The sequence below is a fragment of the Micrasema longulum genome, unplaced genomic scaffold (genome assembly GCF_059751315.1).
Source record: "Micrasema longulum isolate JH-2025_06_02 unplaced genomic scaffold, ASM5975131v1 h1tg003437l, whole genome shotgun sequence".
NCBI classification, from domain to species: domain Eukaryota; kingdom Metazoa; phylum Arthropoda; class Insecta; order Trichoptera; family Brachycentridae; genus Micrasema; species Micrasema longulum.
The window spans coordinates 1-24,339 of NW_028280499.1; the positions used below are offsets into that span (position 1 = coordinate 1).

Below are 24,339 nucleotides of genomic sequence, written 5' to 3' on the forward strand. Positions count from 1 at the left end.
TCATACCCTGGAGAAACTCGGTCAGGTTCTAGGGAGCATATCTCTGCCAAAATATAATACTTTTTATGAAAAATGTCATCTTTGATACGTACCCGTATGCGAGGCAATGTGTTTGGTCAAATAGGCAAGTTGCGGAAAGGTTTCATCACACACTTCACAGGGGTACTGATTTATGCCGCTGTGCATTACTTTTTTATGACGAGACAGAGCTTTACTATTTATGAATCCATCATTGCATATCTGCAAGAAAATAGTTTTAGTGTACAGGTTCCAACAACATGTGTCCCATCAGCACATTGGATTTATATTTTTGTGCCAATACTAGGGGGATTTCTGTGCCCATACATATGCAGAATACAGTTCTGTATGTTTTCACACTTCCTTATTTATAATATTACATTGGCCCTAACACTGACAGATAGCTCTGCTGAGATGCTGGATATATTTGAAAGGAGAGTTCTTCGCCAAATATGTAGTCCCGTGAAAGATGGAGAAGAGTAGCGTATTTGGAAAAATGACGAATTGTACAGCATTTATTAAGCCCAATCTTTCCACCCCTAGTAAACATACTTCCAGATACACGAATTCATCTAGCTGATTTATTTAAATATTTAAATTTATTTCAACAGAGAGGGAAAACATTTTTGAGAAAAGAGTATGGAAGTCTAGGCACAGGGCTTATGACCTGTCATTGGCTGGTTTAAGTGGCCACTTTACACACTGTGTAACATTCATCATTTTGCCCATGTTTGAACATCCGCATTTCCTCAACTCTTCCATCTGTTGACTTTTGTGAAGTAAAAGAGCTGAAACCTTTATCACGTGGGTGTTGAATGACTACCTGGTAATAGAAGAAGTATAAAAATGGGAAAATTGTTTTCAGGCGTTGCCTGGTAGGTGATTTGGTTCAGCAGGATGAATCTCACCCACGTGATAAAGGTTTCAGCTCTTTTACTTCACAAAAGTCAACAGATGGAAGAGTTGAGGAAATGCGGATGTTCAAACATGGGCAGAATGGTGAATGTTACACAGTGTGTAAAGTGGCCACTTAAACCACCCAATGATAGGTCGTAAGCCTTGTTAACGCCTAGACTTCCATATTCCCTTCTCAAAAATGTTTTCCCTCTCTGTTGAAATAAATTTTAATATGAATAACTCCTTAGGGAGGAAATCCAGCCAGTCAGCAAGCATTTGGACATACTCAAACAATGTTGTATTAAAATATTACTTATATAAATCTTGATGAAACCGGGTAAACACAGAAAAGTCAGTAAGTAGTTATTTACAAATATTTAGTGACATTTATTTATATGTTTGACAACAAAGTTTATATTATAAAGATTTATAAGTATATCAATAAACTGTTTTGAAAGAATATGTCTTACCGAGCATTTGTACGGTTTTTCTCCTTTATGTACCAAAAGATGTTTGCCATGATCAGATTTTGTGTAGAACTGCTTGGAACACAAATCACAGGGATACGGGAGTTTGTGTGTATGGCTCATCATGTGACGCTTCAGCAAGTGAGCGTCGAAAAATGCTGGAAAAAAATTTAATGATTTAATAAAATAATAACCTTTTTTTTATTACATTTTTCGCTTTTTTGGCTTTTTACACTTCAGTTTATTTTCATATTTTTGTCAATATTATTCAATCTGTTATTCTTTGAAATTTTTTGCAACAGACAGGGAATTTTTTTTGAGAAAGGATTATACATATGAGGGTGTTAGAAGCTAACTTAGAAACCTCCATTGAAGGAGTTACTGAGATATTTGCGAAAAACTTTGAAAAGCGATTGAGAGATTTGTAATTATGCTTCACCAACTCAATGGAGAATGCTTAGTTTGCGGTGTCAAGTATAATTGAAATCTGTTTTTGTAAGATTTAGAGACGGTTTTGAATTACGCTTTTATTTATGTAGATAGGTTTTTATCAGGGACGTGCGGTGGGGTTTTTTTATTAGGGAAGCAATTATTATATAAGTAATTGGTACATAATAATTTACACTGCCATTAAGAAGTTAAAGACAAACTAAATACTTTATACATATGATTAGAAATAAAAACAATAATTTTACATATCGAGTAATAAATTGTAATGACAAATCAACCAACTTCACTATATATTCTATAATAAAAAACTGGGAAGTATTTTGTGGCATTATATTTTATTTGACTAAAATGCAGTGAAACCAAAATAAATATTATCTTGTTAAAAAACATGACTTTTCAACGAAAAAGAATTGGTCATTATTTGAACCCGAAAAATCAACATATGTAGATTATAAACTTTTTTCTTATAACAAATCGACATTATATTGATGTAATGTTCGAATTAAATTCTAGATTTTACTTGTATTTCTACTCTACCACAAAATAATAATTAAACTATTATGTCCAGCGCCAAGATAGCAAATTCGCATCTCTGAGCTGCGCGGCGTTGCTTTCGCATCGTATGTAAACTACACGGAAAATAATGTAATGGTATGTTTCGATTGCTTCCATTGCCCAGTGAGAATTGGATTCTGCGCCTGCGCCCGGACTGCGCGTTCAGTACGGCGCTGGAACGGAATTTCGAATTTGCTTCCACCGCGATCGTTCTTTAAATCGTTACCCAGCCAGCGCGTAGCAAGTACTCGCCGATCAGTACGCGCATGACTGCCCTGGTAAATGGATCTACGGAAGATTACGTTGATTTATAACATATTTTTATAAGGCGATAGTAAAATTCCTTCACAATTTATCTCGATTATTAATCAAATTCTTATTACATAATTTGTTAATAGTAATTTAAATGTTAGGTATTATGACTGATAATTAATTTATTAAACATGCTATTTTATAAACATTATTTGCCAAAATTTAGGGGAACTAATGGTTCCATGCGTTATATGAACGGACCGTGCATGGTTTTTATGTATAGATTATTACGGCATCAATAACAATTTTTCCTTTTTTAGTGGAAATTTCTAAGTTTGCATCTAAAACCCTCATACAAAGGGGCTGTTATTGATGAAAGAATGAAAGAAATGTTAGAGTATCTTCCGGAATAATAATTATACGTTTAATAAGGTTCTTTTTCGCAGTCTCAATCCTGGGGATTGGTTTGCAGCAAAGTCCTGCATCTCGTCCTCCATTGGTCTCTATTCTCTGCAGCCCTCTTCAGTTCGACATATGAGGCGCAGTTTAAATCCTCACACACTTGCTCCAAATATTCCCGTCGGGGACGCCCTCTATAATTTGTCCCCTCAGCCATTCCCTCCATGATGTCATGCAATAAGGTTATAAGTTTTGATTCAAAAGTACTGAAAGTTCCATTAATCTTAAGTTAAATAAAGCACGTAATTACCTGATTCACAAATGGTACATTGATACGGCCTTTCATTTGTATGGCTTTTAATATGTCTAATGAGGCGGGATTTGTAGGAAAAATTCTTCTTACATTCATCACACGAAAACAAGTTGGATCTGAAATTAGTAAATTAAACAGCTTACAATAATTTCGAGGAACATTAGTTGTCTTGAATCTGTTGAGCATTTTTTCATTGGTAAAATTGCCTGTAAAATGATTATTCTTATTTCGAAACATAGAAGGGAGACCAGATCACGAAGGCATATTCTAAAAGAGGACGAACAAGTGAGCAATAGAGTGCTTTATCTGTGAACATATTAGTAAAGTCACTAGATGTACTGCTAACAAAACCTAAAAGTTTTAGTAACTTATTAATCGTAGTATCAATATATTCATTAAAGGTAAGCTAACTCTCTCTCTTTTCCACATCCGCTCCTAAGTGGAGCATGTGGACATCACCATTTGCCTCCAGGAGACCCTTTTGCCAGCCAGCACCTTCGCCTCCTCCTGCGTCAATCCAGCGCCCCTTAGTTCCGCCGAAAAAAGTCGAAAGATCGTCATCGACGGCCTTCCAGGACGGCGAGAGCCCGCAGGTTTCAAGAAGAGGCAGCTTGGGTTTAGGTCCTCCTGAGGCATGCGCAGCACGTGTCCAAGCCAGGTCCACCGCCGCATTCTCAAGACGCTCGTTATAAGAGGCTGCTGCGTCCGTTCTCAGACTTCAATGTTAGTTATAAATATATGATACATTATATAGTTAGTTAAGGTCCATAATAACTTCGAGGTCTTTAATAGACTTAACTACATCTAAATTCATATTTTCAATTTTGTAATCGAAAGAGATAGGTTTTACTCTATAAAAAGACATTTTTATACATTTTTTAATATTTAATTCCAGGTTGCTGGCTTTCACAGCATGTTAAAAGAATCAATATCTGACTGAAATAGCAAACAGTCATTTTTATTTAGAATATTTGCTCTTATTTATTATTTCACGTTTTACATAAAACTTTTTTTTAAAATATGATACTTATAGTGTCTAAAAAATATATATTGAAAACATATAAAATATTACATTTTCACACTTAAATCCACACAGATTAAATATACACATATATAATAGTAAGAGAGAAAAAAAAAAAAAAAAGAAAAAGAAAACAACATTATATTATTAGTACAGCTCAAACATTTAACTACTGCGCATACATTAGGTCAAGTAGTAAGCGACTGTCAGCTCCCGGTGGCCCAACATCCGCACAAATGCCAAATGTACGAGTATATGACATATATTCATAGAGACACTGGGTGGATACAAATACGAAACACGAAATGCAAAAATAATTATGTGTTAATAAACAAGTTTACTGCTTTGGTGGGGTGACCATCTAGAGACAGTTCTTGGGACCCAAATCAAGTAGCCATTTTTTTACAAATAGTTTATATATATTGGTTTATTGGATGTTTCTAAGCGTACGATATACGTGACACCAATAAGAGGCGAGCTTTCTGAAGAATAACAGTACCGCGTATCGGAGTAAATATTGTGATTTGATTTTGGGAACAGTTTTTTCAGTCTCCTAGAAAACGTTGTGTAGTGAAATCTTTTGTTTATATGAAATGGTTGGTTTGACTTACCGCAGTTTCGTTGCAAGGTAGAGTGAAATTAAATGAAAGATTTTCTTGCATTGTTCTGAGATTTAATAGATAATATCATGAATACAAGATTTACAAAGATGTGATTAAATTAAGTACAACACTGAATGAATTAACCGTGATACGAATTTACATGATGTGAGTATTTGTACGTTTTAGAGAGAGAGAGCGAGCAAAAGCCAACTGAACCGAAGCAGACCGGGGACACGTGGATTCTGGCGAGCTTCGATCGTGCAGTTCCGGTGTGTCTTGCGCGGTGTTGTTAGTGGTAAAAATACGGCGAAAGTGCGTGCCCATAGTTGATTTAGTAGATTGACAAGCTGACCGACGATATTCTGTCGTTTCAAGCCTAATGGTAGAGCTTCACGATGAAGTATTACCCAATGTAAAAAGGTTGTTATGACACCATCTGTCGGGAAACAGCGAGAACTTATTCAAGGCGACGGTAAAAAGGGTGTCTGATGCGCCACTAAAACAAGGTGGGCTATCCCCACTCGACTTCCTTTTTCAGGGTTTTTACATGAGAGTAGCTTAACAAATCATCAACATTCATCTCTGGTTCTTTTTCACACACAGTACTCTACTTTTTATCCGCCCAGACACGGCTCAAATTAACCGTTAAATAATCAATTGACTTTCAAACTGTATACCATTAGTACCCGTTTCTTGCAAGAACATTCTAACAGTTTCGCAGCTCTTTTGATGTTCATTTGCTCTACATATCCAAACGATGTAACAAAAAAATTATAGTAAAACAGATTCCTTCCTTACCCCTTTTCAACCATGGAACTTGGTCTTCCAACTGAACGATTAACTAATAATTTAGTTACTCTTTTAAACAGCTTCGGTCGACCCCGTTTTCTTTTAAATACATTACCTAAAAGAAATGAAATAATACAGAATACGTTTGCACTAAAACATTCTAATTATTTATTTATTTAAACACTAAATACATATACATGTGGGAGTTATAGTCTATGGATTGAAGACACACACACACACGCAATGATTTCACATGAAACATAGAGCAACGACCGAGGAAGCACGTCATCATTTTATATTGAATATAATACAACATATTCTGCAGGACCAACAGAATTTTATACTACTACCACCATCACGCCAATTCACCGTAGGGGTAGGCAGAGAGAATAGACCGCCACACACGTCTATCCTGGAATACATTCCTTGCTTCTTCCATATGCATACATGCCCTTCGGTTCTGTCTGCTTTTGCCATGACCAGACTTAAGATTTTGGTTTAACTAATCATGCTACGTCTTCCTTGGTCGTCCTCGTCTCACCTTCACGCTCATTTTTGCCATATATACTTGTTTTACCGTTATTTCGTCATCCATTCGTTCTACGTGACCAAACCATCTCAGAGACCCTTTCTTAATCTTATCAGTTATACTTGACTCAGATTTACACTCTCGCCTGATTTCATAATTCATTGATTTCCCCCGCATTCGTCTAAGAGATCGCATTTCAACGGCATTCACTCGGCTTTCATCCTTCCTCTGCCAGTTCCATGTCTCACTTCATTTACTGTGCTAAGTGCTCCGTTCCTTTTGTTGCCCACATTCACTCTCCTTTCAACATCTTTTTCTACTCTTCCATCACTTGAAAACATGCTACATGCATTTTCTTAATATTTTATTTTCATTTATTGAAAAAATTGTTATCAAACAAGTATAAAATCACAAATGTTTTGTACATACATTATTAATAATAATATTTCTACCTCTCTAATAGAGTGAAAACTCGAGTTTAGAGAGGGAGTACGTTTTATATTCATTTTTATTTATATAAATATATACACATTATAAACAACGGAGTCCTGGTCCTGACCCTGATGCATGGGAGCGAAGTATGGACGTGGAACAACAGGGATGAAAGTAGGCTGAACGCTGTCGAAATGCGATCTCTCAAGCGAATGAATGGTAAAACTATGTACGATAGATGCACAAATGTTGAGATCCGTACATTATGTAAGGCTGAGACAAGCATTATCGACAAAATCAAGAAAGGAGCTCTGCGCTGGTTTGGACATGTAGAGCGAACGGATAGCGAAAGAATGGCTAGGAATATTTACAATGCGAATGTTGATGGATGCAAAAATACAGAAATACCGAGAAAGACATGGCATAACCAAATCCAAAAAATATTTGAAGATGAACATGTCAAAAGTCGGAATAATCGGCATGCGTGCATGAGAAGATGTATTAATGCAGAGGAAGCGAGATCTATATGCAAAGATAGAGTGATGTGGCGTTCTATCCTCTGTACCTACCCTTGCGGGTAAATGGCGTGATGGTTTGTTGTTGTTGTTGTTTTATTTACATTTCATTTTTACTATCTAAAACAGATTGCTTAAAATTTATTTAATTTATTATTATTTTATTATACATAAAACGTCCGTTTACATAAGAGTAACCTCCTTCAGTACATGAACTTCGTTGCTTGACTCGACTTGCCCAAAGAGTCGGCCCAAGCAAGCAAACTCGACCCAGTCACTCAGTTTCAATGTGTAGTCCCAGTGCAGTAGGTTTAACTAAGAAAAAATAAATTAAGAAGTCGTTTGTGTAAGATTTACAATGAAAACAAAACGCTAACTCACTTTTAATAATGCCTTCTTCATCAGGTATTCCTTGTTGGATGTCTTCTGATCCTACTATTGAATCCATTTGAAACTTTTTTATAATGAAACATTACAAATTTTTAGGTTATGCTGCCAATTTCAACAAGCAAATCAAACCGTTCCAATAGTGAATACACAAGGATTTTAAATTTATTTAGAAGCATATTTTTATACACAATTCAAATGTCAGCTGTTACATTTCGTGTTTAAAAGTTTAAACCCATTTGAAAGTTAGAATTACAGTCTTTTTGAAAACATTGAAAACTGAAAACATATGACAGATGACAGGCCTCAGATAATAAACGTAAATATAGTTCGTGGATTATTTATCACAATAATCATTTATCTTTTAAAAGGCCATTAAAAAACGAAGAAGAAGATGATTTATCTTTTATTGGGCTTAGTTTCTGTGGGCAATTTTCAGTCTATATCTATGGTTTAAATTTCAAATCACAAATGTCAAACGCAACAATGTTATTTTTACTTTTAGTTGTCAAAATAGATCTATTCAGATTATAACTATCGTGTTTATATTATTTACAATGGGTTTTTATTATTAAAATATTGTTTATTTTAAGTTTTTTCTACTTGCTGACTTACGTTTTTGAACACTTAAAATAAAATAATTTCTTGATTGCGGTAATATTTTAAACATTACCTCTAAGAGTAGTTTCTTTTGCATTTTAAAATTTATTTAGGACAAGTCATCATGATCTGAATTATATTATATTGGTTTAAGAACTGGCCTTTTGGTTTATCAATGGATAAGTGATACTTCAACAGACAAGTAAGTACATATAACTATTTGAGAGAAATAATATATAAATTTATTTCAACAGAGAAGGAAAACATTTTTGAGAAGGGAATATGGAAGTCTAGGCATTTACAGGGCTTATGACCTGTCTTTGGCTGGTTTGAGTGGCCACTTTACACACTGTGTAACATTTATTTCCTCAACTCTTCCATCTGTTGACTTTTGTAGGGCACTGCATTAAAAACCAAATGCCGCATTATGTCCTTATAACAAAACTTCCTTAATCTCTATATCTGCCAGTCTTTTCACTGTGTATCTTATGAAACAATTTAATTTTAGAATAATGTAAACGTGTTTAACTATTTGTTTTATTTTATTTTTCAGGAAAACTTTTACAATATTTCGAAAAGAAACTAAAATGGTGGAAATTATGGCAAAAATATTCTGTGAAAAATCATGAGACTGAAATTATAAGTATTATTTTTTTTAGATGATAAATGTTTGATAGTTTATCAATATTTTAATTGGAAAATTACAAAACAAAAGATATTCAAATAAATATGCAGTCTTTTGTCAATCAATCGAAAGCTTTGTCCAAAAATATTGTTTTTAAATCGGGATCAAGTGAAGATGATGTTCCATTATCAGATTTAAAAGTGAAACATGTTGTGGGTACCATAAATTATGAATTTAAAGATGAAAAGATAGTCTGTGAATTGGAAGAGGGTGTTTCAACCATAGAAAAAAAACTTCGCAAAGAAGAACGAAGGGAAAGACGAAGACTGAAAAGGGAACGAAAACTTAAAAAGCTGTTGAAAAATTCCGAGTTTAAATTTATCGATCCAAGAGAGTCAAAAGCAAAGACAAAAACGATCCCATTTAAAAACGGGAAAAGAATTTTCAGTAAATCAGGTATGATTTTTTATTTATTTTGATTGTTGTTTCACTCTGTGTACAGGCGGGTGAAAAACTTGAATACTGGCCGTGAAATATAAGTAAGCCGTGTAAAGAGTATTATGCGATTAATATCTATAACCTACTTCCACTGTCTATTAAAACCATAGAATTAAGAATAATCCAGAAACCGCCTACGCACATCAATCAGAAGGCGACTTAACTACTCATAAATGAGTAAGTTTACGCGTTCACCCATTAGTTTCTTTGTAGACGTCGCTCAGTACGCAACTCCTGAAATCAATTATGCCGCGTTGTGTCCTTTTAAAGTGTAAAAATACTGCTAGGATCTTAAAGAAATAGGATAGTATCACATCTCATGTGTAATTGGCTAAGGAATGTTTAAGTAGCAAATGCATTACTTAAAAATTGAATTATTTTTCCATCTGTCAGATTGTAGAAGAAACAAAATGAAAATGTCGTTTGTGTTGCCAGGGTATTTTTTTACCCTACTTTGCTCATCAAATGAGAGAACTAATGAAAATTGGACCTCGGATCAAACAACCCTGTGGTGGACATTTGACCGAAATTATCTTTAAAACATCAAATATTATTTAACATGATATAAAAATATCCGTTTTATGTAAAATAAAATTTGTTGTTTAAAATAAAGTTTAAAGTTCATTAATTCAATTACTCTTATTAAATGACCCTCTACTTATCTACTCTGTTGTGTCAATTGATATTTCCATGTGCACAATAAAATTTTAGAGAAATTAACAGATTGCTTTTTTTTTACCTTACATTTGTGTTATAATATATATTTTTTCCCATCGTGCAACATTACGCGCCGGCATCACGAATATGCGCGGCGAAAGTGAGGCATAGTGGGGGAATTATTGGACACAGTCCGATGTATTCAAATATGATTCTACGCTCCTTCTTGACTATTCTTAATTCTATGATTAAAACAATTAGAAATAAGAAAAAGGCTACGAAAAAATGGATAGTGGAGCTGGGTAGAAGTAAAATGGATTGTCTCATTCGCCCAAACCAATATTGAATAAACTGCTCCACAAATGTATAGTTTATGCTAGATTTTTGTTCTTTTATTGTACGTTTTATAATATAAATAATATAAATGTACATAAATGAAATATAAACTTATATATGTAGTGTTTAAAACTGACTAGACTAACTTAATAAACAGAGAAAATTAACAAAATGTTCAGACAGTTTTAAACACTGCGTATGAACATTTGAATATCTATATTCCTTCGATTCTTCCATCTGTTGACGTTTGTAAAGTTAAAGAGCTGAAACCTTTATTGTTGCGGGTGAGATTCATATGATTGAATTATTTCACCCACATACTAGGCAACGCCTGAAAATATTTTTCAATTTTTATACTTCTTCTTGGATCAGTTACATTTATCAACAATGTTTTGAGTTTGTCCAAACTTTTGTAGACAAGGACTGGATTCAACCCCCTAGGGAGCTGTCAACATTAACATATTACAACAGAGATGAAGAACATTTACTCATTTTCTATATTTGAACATATATATTTATTTGATTCTTCCATCTGTTAACTACATCTAGACTTCCAGATTACCTTCTCTAAAATGTTCTTCATCTTTGTTGTAATATGTTAATGTTAATAGCTTCCTAGTGGGTTGAATCCAGTCCTTGTCTACAAAAATTTAGACAAACTCAAAACGTTGTTGGCTTACACAATGTTGTAGTCCTTCATTGTTTTAGCACTAACCGTTTTCGACCATTTTGATGGCTGCTCTCGGCTAGATGCGTTTGCCATAGAAAAAATCAAAGGCATGTATTTTTAATGTAACGAGTAGCGTTCATACACCAAATGTTACCCTTTTCAACATGTGGTTTTATTTTTACAGGCTCTGAAAGTTCAGATTTTGAAAAATATCTGTACTTTGATGAAAGCAAAACCAAACGAAAAATCAAGCTCAGTCCGTATCTTTCTATGGACGATTTACAAAAGCAAATTCAAGAAATAAAAATGGAAAACATTTGCTTAGCGAAGGAACATTCCAGAATCAACGAAATCAAACTGAAAGAAAGGTTGAAATTGCGACAGGAAATTCAAAGATTGAAAACCAATATTTTTGACTTGCAGGTGAATTTATCTTCCAGATAATTTATTTTTTTACTGTTTTTACTAGGGACGGAAATGCTGAGAAAGCCGGGAACAAATTGAATGGTGCCCTAAAATCTTGCCAAATAAATTGTCATGATTGTAAAACAACAATGCATGTAATTTTCTTTAACTTTACATGATAGCGGTTAATTATTTTTTTGTCACAAAAGTACAAAAGTGTATCCTTCAATACTTGGGTTAGTTATATAATTATTATTCTTTAAACCTGGAATATATCACCTTTTCAATATTCTTTTTCTTTATGCGCCATATCAGGTCATCCCGGTCCTGTGCCAAATGGAACAGCGCCTTAACCCCGCGCACTCCCGTCCAGTCGTGGATATTTCTCAGCCGGGACAGATGTCGCCTTCCAACTCCACGCTTTCCCTCAATCTTCTCCACTATGATTAGCTGTAGAAGCGCATATTTGCCTCCGCGCATGATATGGCCGTCTCAACACCTCCGCGTTGGTCACTAAATCTGTCCACGGGATTCTCAGCATTCTCTGGTGAAGCCACATTTCAAAAGCCTCCAATCGGTTCATGAAGTTCACCTTGAGAGTCCATGTTTCAACCCCGTAGAGTAGTATTGACCACACATAGCACTTGACCATCCTCTGTCTCAGTTTTAAATTAAGACTATCACTGCAGAAGAATCATTTCATGCCATTAAATGCTGATCGTACTATCTCTATTCTGCATCTAATTTCCCTATCCGGATCCAGATCAGAAGTGATTTGACTGCCGAGGTGTATAAAGTTAGTCACTCTCTCGATTGTTTAACCATTCAGTCGCAATAGAGTATTGTTGTGGGGGTTTCGGCTAAACACCATCATCTTTGTTTTAGCCGCATTGAAGCCCTAAGGAGTTCCTGGTGAACATATGCGTTGTCAGCCAGGATAACGGTATCGTCAGCATATCTGATGTTATTGATAATTTTGCCCTTAATTATGCTTTTCATGGAAACAATAAAAAAATACCACATTTATTTCTTATTCATTATTTTTTTACAGTTAGATGATGAAAGCAATATAATTCCTGACATCGGAAGCACGGCGGGCATTTTGAATTATTTAAAACAGTATTTTAAAGATCTTCATTCTTCAAAGTTGTCCATAGAACCAACTAATGGATTTCAAAAGAAGGTTCTAGATTTTAATTTTACGGGAGCCGCATTTTGGAAGGTAAACATTTTTATAAATCCTTTAATTCATTTAGATCAGGCATTTATTCAAATCATCAGTGAAGAATACATTCCCCACATGAATTTAACTGTACTAACAATATTTTGAGTTTGTCCAAATTTTTGTAGACAAGGACTGGATTCAACTCCCTGGGGAGCTGATAACATTAACTTATTACAACAGAGATGAAGAAACCCAGGGAGTTGAATCCAGTCCTTGTCTACAAAAATTTGGACAAACTCAAAATATTGTTGATAAATTCACCTGGTCCATGAAGAAGTATAGAAATGGAAAAAATACAATATTCAGGCGTTGCCTAGTATGTAGGTGAAATAATTCAATCACACGAATCTCACCCGCATAAATAAAGGTTTCAGCTCTTTAACTTCACAAACATCAACAGATGAAAGAATTGAAGGAATAAAGATGTTCAAATAAGGGCAGAATGGTGAATGTTACACAGTGTGTAAAGTGGCCACTCAAACCAGCCAATGACAGGTCATAAGCCCTGTAGATGCCTAGACTTCTATATTACCTTCTCTGAAATGTTCTTCATCTCTGTTTTAACTGTACTACTTTCACTGCCCCTTTGACTGTGAGTTTGACAAATTGTATGGAGGGCCTTTGTCGTATATTGTCATTCTTTCTCATGACCATAATGTAGCAAAAAAACTATATTGACTTGTATCACGATAGTCTATGTTCATTATTGTAATTTTATGAATTTAATAACATCAAATTGGATTATTACCATCATTGTTTCAAAATTTCGATTCACACTGCTTATTAACTTGAACAAATTCAAACTAATACCACTTTTGGACAAGGGGATTTTGAGTATTATGCAATTTAAATCTATAACCCACTTCTACTGTCTGTTAAAACAATTAGTAACGAGAAAATGTTCAAAAAGGCTATAAAAAAATGGATTGTGGAGCTGGGTAAAAGTAAAATGGATTGTTTCATTCGCTCAAACCAATATTGAATCGCCTACTCCACAAACATATATTTTATGTTATGTTTTTGTTATTTTATTGTGCGTTTTATAATATAGGTTTACATTAATTAAATATAAATACGTAGTGTTTAAAGCTGTCATAACATTTTGTAATTTTTCTCTGCATATTTATTTTATTCATTTATTTATCATGGTTCTCAAACAAAAACCAATGCATATGACATTGGTATAATAATCACAATTTCTTAAGTATTCTTTGTAAATTCTCACATATAAAAAAAGTGTACTGTTAAGTGTCCTTGACACGGGCAATCCCAGTGAGGTCACATTATTTTTACTATTTATTGTTGTTTATAATGTGACAAAAAATGAATTTAAAAAAATAAATTAAATCAAGTCACTTCGAAAAGATTTTTAGCAAGTAGGTACTACATTTGACATTTTCAACACCAAGGGTTAGCAACACTACTTCCCTTTGATGGGATAGGATGGCAAATATTAGTTCAGTTCATACCCAGAGACTTCGGGCTCCCTGGACAATACATAAAATTTAATTTTGATTTACCGTATAGTCACTATATTATGGGGTACCACTGAGAATCTCCCATTTCTCAACCTCTTTAACTAAAAATATGGATCTCCAAACGTAGGCATAATGGTGAATGTTATTACACAATGTGTAAAGTGGCCACTCAAACCAGCCAACAACAGGTCATAAGCCCTCTAAATACTTAAGACCTAAATTTTCCTTTATCTTAAACATTCTCTGTTGCAACATGTTAATCTTAATTACTCCCTAGGGGGTGAAACACAATCCTTGAAACTCAAAATATTGTTTTTTTATTTTAGGATTTTAATAGCATAGAATCATCGTCACTTGATTTAAACCCTGTGCCATTTTGGAAAGGAGATTTAAAAACTATTAATCCAAACGCTGTTATGAACTTCAAACCGGATGAAAATATTTTGAAAATTATACTGGAGGAAGCAAACATGATTGATGAAAAATTAGTAAAAAATGGCAAAAATAACTCTGGTAAGAAAAAGCTGCCCACATACTGTATCCATTTACATATCCCTTATCTTTCTCGATCTTTCCCATTGTCTGCATCCATCGCCGCATATGTGAACATTCTTGATGGAAGTTCATTGTAATTTATTATAGAAATAAAAGACGAGTGATACTTTTTTTTAGTATTTTTATCAAGTATTTTTAGCCATTCAATCGCTGTCCGTTCGCTCTACATGTCGAAACCAACGCAACCAACTATTTTTTAACAAATAAAAATTGACTAAAAATCTACACTATACTATGAAGAGAAGGGGGGTATACTACCTTAAGGCAATTTCTACCTACCTACCCAAAGAGAAAATCAGTAGTATATGAACATATTGTAGGTATACTATAATATTTTTATTATAAAACAAAACATTGATGTACATTTATATTTTTTTAACAAAAAAAATTACAACAGAGATGAAGAACATTTAAGAGAAGGTAATATAGAAGTCTAGGCATCTACAGGGCTTATAACCTGTCTATGGCTGGTTTAAGTGGCCACTTTACACATTGTGTAACATTCACCATTCTGCCCATATTCAAACATCTATATTCCTTCAATTCGTTGATCTGTTGATGTTTGTGAAGTTAAAAACCAGCCATAGATAGGTCATAAGCCTTGTAGATGCCTAGACTTCTATATTACCTTCTCTTAAATGTTCATCATCTCTGTTGTAATATGTTAATATAAATAGCTCCCCAGGGAGTTGAATCCAGTCCTTGTCTACAAAAATTTGGACAAACTCAAAATATTGTTTAAAAAAAATTTACTGAAAATCTACACTATACTACGAAGAGGGAGGAGAAAGGAAAAACTCAAATATTCCGGAAGTGACATTTCATACGTGATTTGAATGTAAATAAAGAAGGGGCGTCTCTGACATTAGTGGGTAGATTATTCCACAATCAAGCGACTACTACTGTGAAAGAGGAGGCAAAAAACTTAGAGCGGTGAATGGGTGTTGAAACGGTTCTCTCGTTACTAGAACAAAGAGATAGCTCATGCTGTGTTAGAGGTTGAAAGAGCTCTCTCAGATAAACGTCTTTTATTTAGTTAATAATTAGTTTACACAAATTAAATACATACATAATTTTGTTATAATATTGATGATAATTATTTTTTAGGTGTTTTGGAAGATGAAATTTCAGCAGATCACAATTCTCCATATATTCCTACCACGGAAACACACGTTGATGACAATTCTTCCTCTGATGGAGAGCTTTGCATTGAAGACTGGAATCCACAATATGATGACAAAAAATGTGATACACAAAATGAAATCATGCCAAGTGCATTAGTAAATCAAGCTGAAAATGATACTTTAAAAGGTTTGTATTTTGAGTTGGTAATATTTGATTACCGTGTCCGGCAAAATGATGAATACAGCAGGGAAATATGACACACTGCCAATACCGGTAAAAATATCTGAAATGGATTTAGAAAAATTAATTGTATTTTCAAAATCAGTATGGATATTGTGTTGAAATGTTTTCATACGTAACTTTAAAGTTAATTTAATTTAATTTAAATAAGCAATGATAAAAAACTAATGTAACTAGAAAAATGTGACATGTTTGGTATTGATAATGAGGAACTTCAGCCCTACAGGAAATTGGATACAAAATATGTTTTCTTGCGCGGGGTAAAAATTAGAGCATTAAATTGTACGGCAAAGTTTCTTGAAAATGTAAATATATTTTTATGAAAATGCACTACTTTGAACGACGTCACTGGTTCATATAAACCAACCAATGATATGAGAGCTGTGAAGGATATCCGGTTTGTTTATTGTAAACGAACCAATCTGAAGAACTGACAGAGAAGAACCTCTGATGTCACCCGCGGAGTTATTTTAGAAATACAAAACTTTATAAAATTATAGCACTGATAATACGATACTTAAAAATGAAAAATTGGCTTAGTTAAAATAGTCTATTTACAAATAAAAAAATTTTAAAAAGACGCTTCCTCATTGTGATGTCAAGTTTTCTATAAAATTTGAAGGGTTAGAAAGAAAGTTCAAAATTAACTTGAATCGTGACGTATTAGGGGCGTGGCCAATGCAATGACCGTTTTTGCGGAAATTGCTATTAACAAGTAGCAAAAAATTTTTTTTTTACCATACTGTATTTCATTGACCCTTATTACTTTTAAAATGTTTTTAATAAAAAGGTGATGTTTCCGTATTTACCTTGTACATAATAAACTATGTAAATAATAAATGCAACTCCCATATAATTATTTTTAAAAAAGGTTATACAACAAACAAACAAACAAACAAACCATCACGCCGTTTCTCCGTAGGGGTAGGCAGAGAGGATAGAACGCCATAACACTCTATCTTGGCATACAGGCCTCGCTTCCTCTACATTCATACATCTTCTTATGCGCGCACGCCGATTATTCCCACCTTTGACATGTCCATCTTCAAGTATTTGATGGACTTGATCGTGCCATGTCTTTCTCGGTCTTCCTCGTTTTCTCATCCATCGACATGTGCACCGTAAATCCTTTTAGCCCTTCTTTCGCTGTCCATTCACTCTACATGTCCAAACCAACACAGCAGCACCCCTTTCTTGATTCTGTCAATAATGCGTGTCTCAGCCTTACACACGGATCTCGACATTTGTGCACCTATCGTATATCGTTTTACCACACATTCGCCTGAGGGATCGCATTTCGACTGCATTCAACCTACTTTCATCATCATTTTTCCAATTCCATACTTCCTAGGTTATAAGCCCTGTTAATGCCTAGACTTCCATATTCCCTTCTCTATAATATTTTCCATCTCTGTTGCAGTATGTCCATAATTAAATAATTTAGATTTTCGCATTAAGATACCCATCTCAGTCATGTATTTTGTTTATTGGATTACAGAATCCAAATTAGAGATAACCCATGGAGTTAATGCTGGTGGCAATGGTGAATTGGTTTGTGACGATTCTCACTGTGATAAATCACGTGATAGAAAAGCTGACCCAGTCAACAACTCAGTTTCTGACGACAACAACCAAGTAGATGGAGGTATTTCTTTTTTATGTATTAACTCGCGGTTATGCCTGGAATGTCCATCAAAATTGTATCTCTCTTTTAGAGAATGACAGCCAGTACAAAAGATATTGGCAGTGAGAAGACGTCTATAGCTTATGTGAAACTATACTAATTATGTCGACACTTCCTACATATAATATCGTAACCCACAAAATGCAATCTTACAGTATAAGGATTTACAGATATTTTTTTCTAAAGTCTGTTCATTATTACAAGAACTTCTAAATAAACAAACCAGCCGCGTGATACCTAACGGAGAATAGCATATTTCACACATATTATCATAATCTAAACAGGACGGTAAAATTATAGTGGATCGACATTTATTAGATTAGTTAGTACGTATTTAAATTTGACAATATTTTTTTTTTTTTATAACTCCACAGTTAATAACTTTAGTAAAAATATCAATAAAAACGCCTCATTTAGTAAATTATTTTTAAAAAAATAAATATTAGTGTTCTTGTTATTAACCCAAATATTTCAATTTTGGTGACCATCGACCGGTGAGTTGTGAATAATTCAGTATTTGAAAATGGAAATCAAGTTGGAGCGAACTGTGGTTTGAACCTCGTACGTCTCATTCCTGAGTCCGCAAGTCCAAATATAGTTTGTATATTAATATTTATAACTGATTTTTTTTTTATTTTGTCTTCATTGGAATTTATTTTTTATACTTTGTTTTTCTGGATTGTTATTCTATTGCATCACATGTCATTTTAATTTTATTTAATTAATTTTACTATGTATTTTTTTATTGTTAATTATGACTTGATACGGGCACAGCCTAAAAAGCCTTTATAAATTCATCAATATTTAAACGAGTGTAATTTTGAATGAATATAATATATTCATTCATAATATATAAATAACGAATTATTGATTAATTCATTATTTATATATTATATAAATAAATCAATTCTTTCTGTTTGCTTTTATATCCTGGCATTGGCTAGTTAAAGTGGCCACTTTACGCACTTGATGGTTTGGTTCAGCCGGATGAATCTCGTCCACATAATAAAGGTTTCAGCTCCTTTACTTCCAAAGGTCAACAGATGGAAGAGTTGAGGATATGTGGATGTTTAAACATGGGCAGAATGGTGAATGTTACACAGTGTGTAAAATGGCCCTTAAACCAGCCAATGATAATAAGCCCTGTAAATGCCTAGACTTCAATATTCCTTTCTACAAAAGGTTCTTGATCTCTGTTGTAGTGTATTAATATTAATATTGTTGAAACATTTTCCATTAAAAATACTATTATCAATTATGCTTAATTTTCTAGACGGGCTATGTTCAGAGTGTGGATATGATTCCTCGTGGCCTAGTTTCATATCTCGCCACAGGGGGGCTTTTGTAAAAGGAACCAAACTAACGCCTTGCGACAACTGTAACATGAGGTTCCTTAAGTCGGGACACTTTGACGGACGACATCGGTTTGTATAATCTAATATAATTTGCTACCAAACTTTGATGTCTGAGTCGAGGTTACCATTGCTCTCCGCCAGAAGGACAATAGCTGACCTCACTCTAATGCACAAAGTGATATGCTCCATAATAGATTGCTCAAAATTGCTGCCCCTGATAAACTTTCGTGTACCCACAAGGACCACAAGACTCCGACACATATTCCAGTGCGAGTACAATAGGACAAACTTCACCCACCATTCTCCCCTCCCCTAGTGAGCATCCACAGAGCAGCTAATAATTATGCTGAACTGTTGGACTCGCTCCACAACACTCCTGCCGCAATCAAATCAGCTATCCTATCCATCGAATGGCCAACCCCTCAATTCTCCTCTTTTTAATTTTTTTCTCTACTCATCTTCACTTTATTTCCTTTTTCTTTTTTTAGAATTAATTACATTTTTAGTGTAATACAGTAAAACCTCTGTTTTACGTTTTTCAAGGGAGCAACAAAAAAAAAGTGTAAAACTGAGGAAAACTTTAAAGTAAGGAAATGAAAATTGGATGGAAAAAATTCAATTTCATTAAAATATAATTATTGTACAAGACTATACTAAATTTACTACAGAAAAATTGTAAAAACTGTCATGATTGGGGATTATTCATATTTACCAATGATATAATTAAAAATATTTTGTATTTTTTCAAACAAAACTGCAATGTGTTACTGCAATATATTATTAAAAATAATTTTATCTTGGTACTTAACCTTAAAAACACAATAATAAAAATTTGAATTGGCATAAAATGCATATAACGATTTTTTCCCTGAATATTGGGAATTTTTATTTATATGGTATCACTTTTTTTAGTATGGCACCACAAAATTTCAACTGTCATTTACATCGCGAACTGTTTCACACTTTTATGATAAAGCTCGGGTTTCCTAGGACAGCGGTGCCCGTATTTTAACGGCCGTAGTGAACATTAATGCGGTTGACAGCCGTCGTAACGGTGACTAGAGAGTGGTTTCCTATAAAAATGGTGTTGATAACACCGTTAAAAAATAAAACCACTCTCTAGTCACCACTACGACGGCTGTCCAACGCATCACCGTTCACTACGGCCGTTAAGATACGGGCACCGCTGTCCTAGGAAACCCTAGCTTTACTGTTTAAACCTTTACACATTATGTGTGTATAACATCGAATAATATTTATATTGCCATTTTTTAAACTTTCTTCATCGTAATTTATTGATGTGAAGACTTATTTCTTTCTAAACATGCGTCAACTGCATGTCACTATTTAGTAAAATGTCAAATTTAGACACTTAAATAAAATGGTCAATTACACGCACCTACTTTGAATTTAGTTTGAGACAATAGTTTACACTTTTTTTTATTTACCTTGATTTTATTCTCCATTCACGCGGCGGCGCACGGCTCGTCTTTTGACAGATCGAATGAGTTATGAGAAAAATTCGACGTAAAACCGGGGTTATGAAAAACGTAAAAAACGTTAATTGAAGGGAAAATTGAATGAGACTGTATGGAAAAAATCTAAGAGCCCTCTGGGTGTTTAAACTTAATAAATACATAATATATATAATATAATAATTGCAAATAAAATTGTTTTTTGTAAATCTCGTCTCTGTCAATGATTCTAGACTCAAACGGCCGCCCCCAAAAAAGTTCCGGAAGGGATCATTTATGTGTGAAGAGTGCGGAATGTGTTGCACCTCTCTCTCCGGTCTGTCCCAACACAGGCTGCGGCATTTAGAGGCACGAAACAGCTGTCCAAAATGCTCGTATCGCTGCCGCAGAAAAAGCTACCTTAAGGTATGACAAAAGTGTGCTATAGCTGTATCTGCTCAAATTCAATATGTACATTATTCATATTCAACGGAGATGGAAAACATTTTAGAGAAGGGAATTCAATTCAATTCATTTATTTAAATATAACATATACATTACAAACATACATTCAATACGTACATATTATAAAAAAGAAAAAAAATACATGAAAGAGACTCATGTCAAAGTAGTAGGAGAATCCTGCTCCGGAAAACCCCTTCAGATACATGGAACAGATCAATATCCAGAGTGATGTTGTTCAGCATAGCGGTAGCCCTCCAATAGGCAGGGCGTTCCTGTATATCGGAATATTAAACAATTTATGCTGACGCTGTCTCAGGTAATTATCAGGAACATACAAACCAATGCTCATCATAATCTCAGGATTATCGACAATACCGCGCAACAATCGATAAAAATGTGTAGTCAAATACAGATTCCAAAAAACCATTAGATTGGTTTCAACCGAGCGGCCTTTCCTAAACCCATGTTGTTCATCAATAATAAATGGCTCTACTCGGGAAGTGACGATTCTACATATGATAATTTCAAATACCTTCGCTGGTGCAGAAAGAACAGCTTCTAGTCTCTAAACTGTTGTAGCCAAGCATAGCCTGGAGAAACTCGGTCGGATAGAGCCGAGGATAATACCCGCCTCTCTCATGTAGAGATATCTCAGGAACTTCTTATGGATTTTCTCTATCATAAGAGAGTACTTCAGTTTATGTGGCCCCCAAATCATCGAGCCACTCTCGAGTCTAATTCGCACCAAGGAGTTGTAAAGAGTTCTCAGTATGCGGGTATTTTCAAAATAGGCCGTACGCAGAACGAATCCCAACATCTTCAATGCATTACCACTGATTGTCTCTATGTGTTCATGAAATGTCGGGAAAAATCTAATGCCCAGATCCTTAACATTTGATGTTCGTATCAGATTCTGGTCATTCATTTTGTAGCGAAAAAGTAGAGTTTTTTGGGCCCTAGAAAGACTTGACCGAACGCTTGGAAACATTAAACCTAAGTTTGTTACGCCTTCCCCATTCACATATATTATATATATATATATAGTTGGATAATTTATAAAGCGCCATTTTTGTGAAAATCACCTCAAGGGCGCTGTACAATTAATAAATATCCCAGTACGTCTTGCAGCTACAGAGCGCATAGACGGTTGGGATTCCGCTTAGATATATCCGATTAGATATATCCGCTTGGAGAAAGCGAAAATCATCCAAAGTTGCCACCTTTAAGAATAGTTTTAAGTCATCCACAAATAACAGAAAACGCAAGTCCAAAATTACATTTTTGATATTATTAATGAAAATAGAGAACAACAAAGGAATATGGAAGTCTAAGCATTTACAGGGCTTATGACCTGTCATTGGTAATTTTTTTTACGAAATACATAGAGGTAAAACAGAGCATTAAAAAAATAAACGATAATTACATAGCAATGAAATACATATTAACAGTAAAAATAGTAAACAAAAAAAAAACCCACAAAGGCAAGAATTGGGTAATTTTTTGCTCCTATAATAAGTGGCCACTTTACACACTGTGTAACATTCACCTTTTTGCCTATATTTGAACATCCATTACAATATTTTTTTTTTTTCATAGAGTCTTTATTCAATAAAATATGCACATTATTACAATATTAATACATTATAAAGAAAACAAAGTATCAAAATATATTTTGTCCCGATGAACTATTCAATTATAGTTTGTCATCGGTGCTCAGACATTAGTTTTAATTAATAATTAAATAAAAAGAGTACAGCTATAAACTGTATACATTTTATAAAATAATGAACATAAAATAAAATTTAAAAATGAACATATTAAAATAGTTTACAGAAATATTTTATTTTTTTAAAGTTAGAAAATGGAGTAAAATAATACAATTAAAATTAAAGAATAGGAATTTCCTAGAATACATTTCATAAATTCTTCCATCTGTTGATTTTAATGAAGTTAAACAGCTGAAACCTTTATTCTTGTGAAGATGTTCAAATTCCTATATGAAACCCATAATTGGCTTTGTTATTTGTTGTTATTCTTTATGTATTGTTTATAACTATGACTGTGTTGGTTACAAAAAAAAAGAAATAAGAGTAATAAAAATATAGGCAAAAAATTGTAAATGTGACACAGAGTGCAAAGTGGCCACTTAAACCAGCCGATGACAGGTCATAAGCCCTGTACATGCCTAGACTTCCACAATTCATTCTCTAAAATGTTCTTCATCCCTGTTGTAATTTGTTAATCTTAATGACTCCCTAGGGGGTGAAATCCAGTCTTTTGTCTACAAACATTTGGACAAACTAAAAATATTGTAATGTACATATTCCTTTGCCAAAAATTGTAGCCCTTATGGCATTTGTAATTTAAATGTAAATATATGTATATATTTTTATACATTTGAACACGTGGCAACATTTCTTGCAAAGTATTCCTATCGCATCTCACAGCTCATGCGCATTATGTCACTTTAAACAGAAATGGCGATAGGATTTTTAAAAAAACCTTTTCTTTTGTATTTAATTTTTTTTTCTTTCTAGAAACACATTGAAACACATAATAAAAAATCGCAATCGCAACATGCCTCCAAAAATCCAGAAATTCAAGATCTTACTCGAAACCTGTCCTGCGAGTTGTGCAACCGGGTGTTTGGCAGCGCTCAAGAACTGAAAAAACACCAAAACGCCCATCACTCGAAGAAATCGTATCCTTGTACCGACTGCTCTTACACAACGAACAAGTCCAATCGGCTTTCGCAGCACATCAAAACCCACAGTGGCGAGAAACCGTTCCACTGTTCGTACTGCGATTACAAGTCTTCGTGCAAATCTTACCTGACGTCGCATATTCGCTACCATACTGGGGAAAAACCGCACAAGTGCGACAAATGTCCATACCAGTGCGTCACTTCCACCAGATTGAATGTCCACAAGAAGATTCATTCCGACGAACGGAATTACGCGTGTTCGATTTGCCAGTACAGGGGCACGACAAGTTTCAACTTGAAAGTCCACATGAGGCAGCACGAAAACAAGTTTGTGTGTAATCAGTGTGGAGTTTTGTGCGAAAGTGTTGAAAAATTGAGTGCGCATGTGAAAATACATGAGGCCCATTTAAATAACGACTAGAATTTGATCTGCCGTCTTTTAATATTCTTTGTTTTCACCCTCAATTTTATTTAGTAAATTACACAATTTCATGTATTTTATAATCATCATCATTCCCTTTCCGCACCTAATGGTGCATTAGTACACCAATCGCAGTATCTTGATCATTTTTGTTTTTTAAATAAAATGGCATTGCATAACTTGCCCACCACATACCGCACACCCCATCTTAGGACA

The 24,339-nt window shown here is 34.2% G+C and overlaps 2 protein-coding genes across 3 annotated transcripts; one reads left to right on the forward strand and one right to left on the reverse strand.

The window, feature by feature from the left end:
* Positions 1-92: 92 nt before the first annotated feature.
* LOC148270757 (uncharacterized) lies at positions 93-7,924 on the reverse strand (the record flags this gene model as incomplete). Its single annotated transcript, XM_088242225.1, has 5 exons — positions 7,621-7,924; positions 5,773-5,878; positions 3,349-3,467; positions 1,386-1,540; positions 93-240 (listed from the first exon to the last, which is right to left on the reverse strand). Coding segments are annotated over exons 1-5 (595 nt in total), but the record flags the coding sequence as incomplete, so codon positions are not given.
* A 150-nt stretch (positions 7,925-8,074) lies between these two features.
* LOC148270758 (uncharacterized) lies at positions 8,075-24,198 on the forward strand. Of its 2 annotated transcripts, XM_088242224.1 has the most exons (11): positions 8,094-8,187; positions 8,340-8,428; positions 8,780-9,307; positions 11,197-11,435; positions 12,469-12,639; positions 14,447-14,633; positions 15,783-15,986; positions 17,539-17,685; positions 18,998-19,148; positions 20,788-20,959; positions 23,536-24,198. In XM_088242224.1, the coding sequence occupies exons 3-11, from the start codon at positions 8,956-8,958 to the stop codon at positions 24,121-24,123; spliced, it is 2,211 nt and encodes a 736-aa protein (XP_088098350.1). In that variant the 5' UTR covers positions 8,094-8,187; positions 8,340-8,428; positions 8,780-8,955; the 3' UTR covers positions 24,124-24,198. The 2 variants fall into 2 exon arrangements, with proteins under 2 accessions (XP_088098349.1, XP_088098350.1); XM_088242223.1 differs by having other exon boundaries at positions 8,075-8,428.
* Positions 24,199-24,339: the final 141 nt, after the last annotated feature.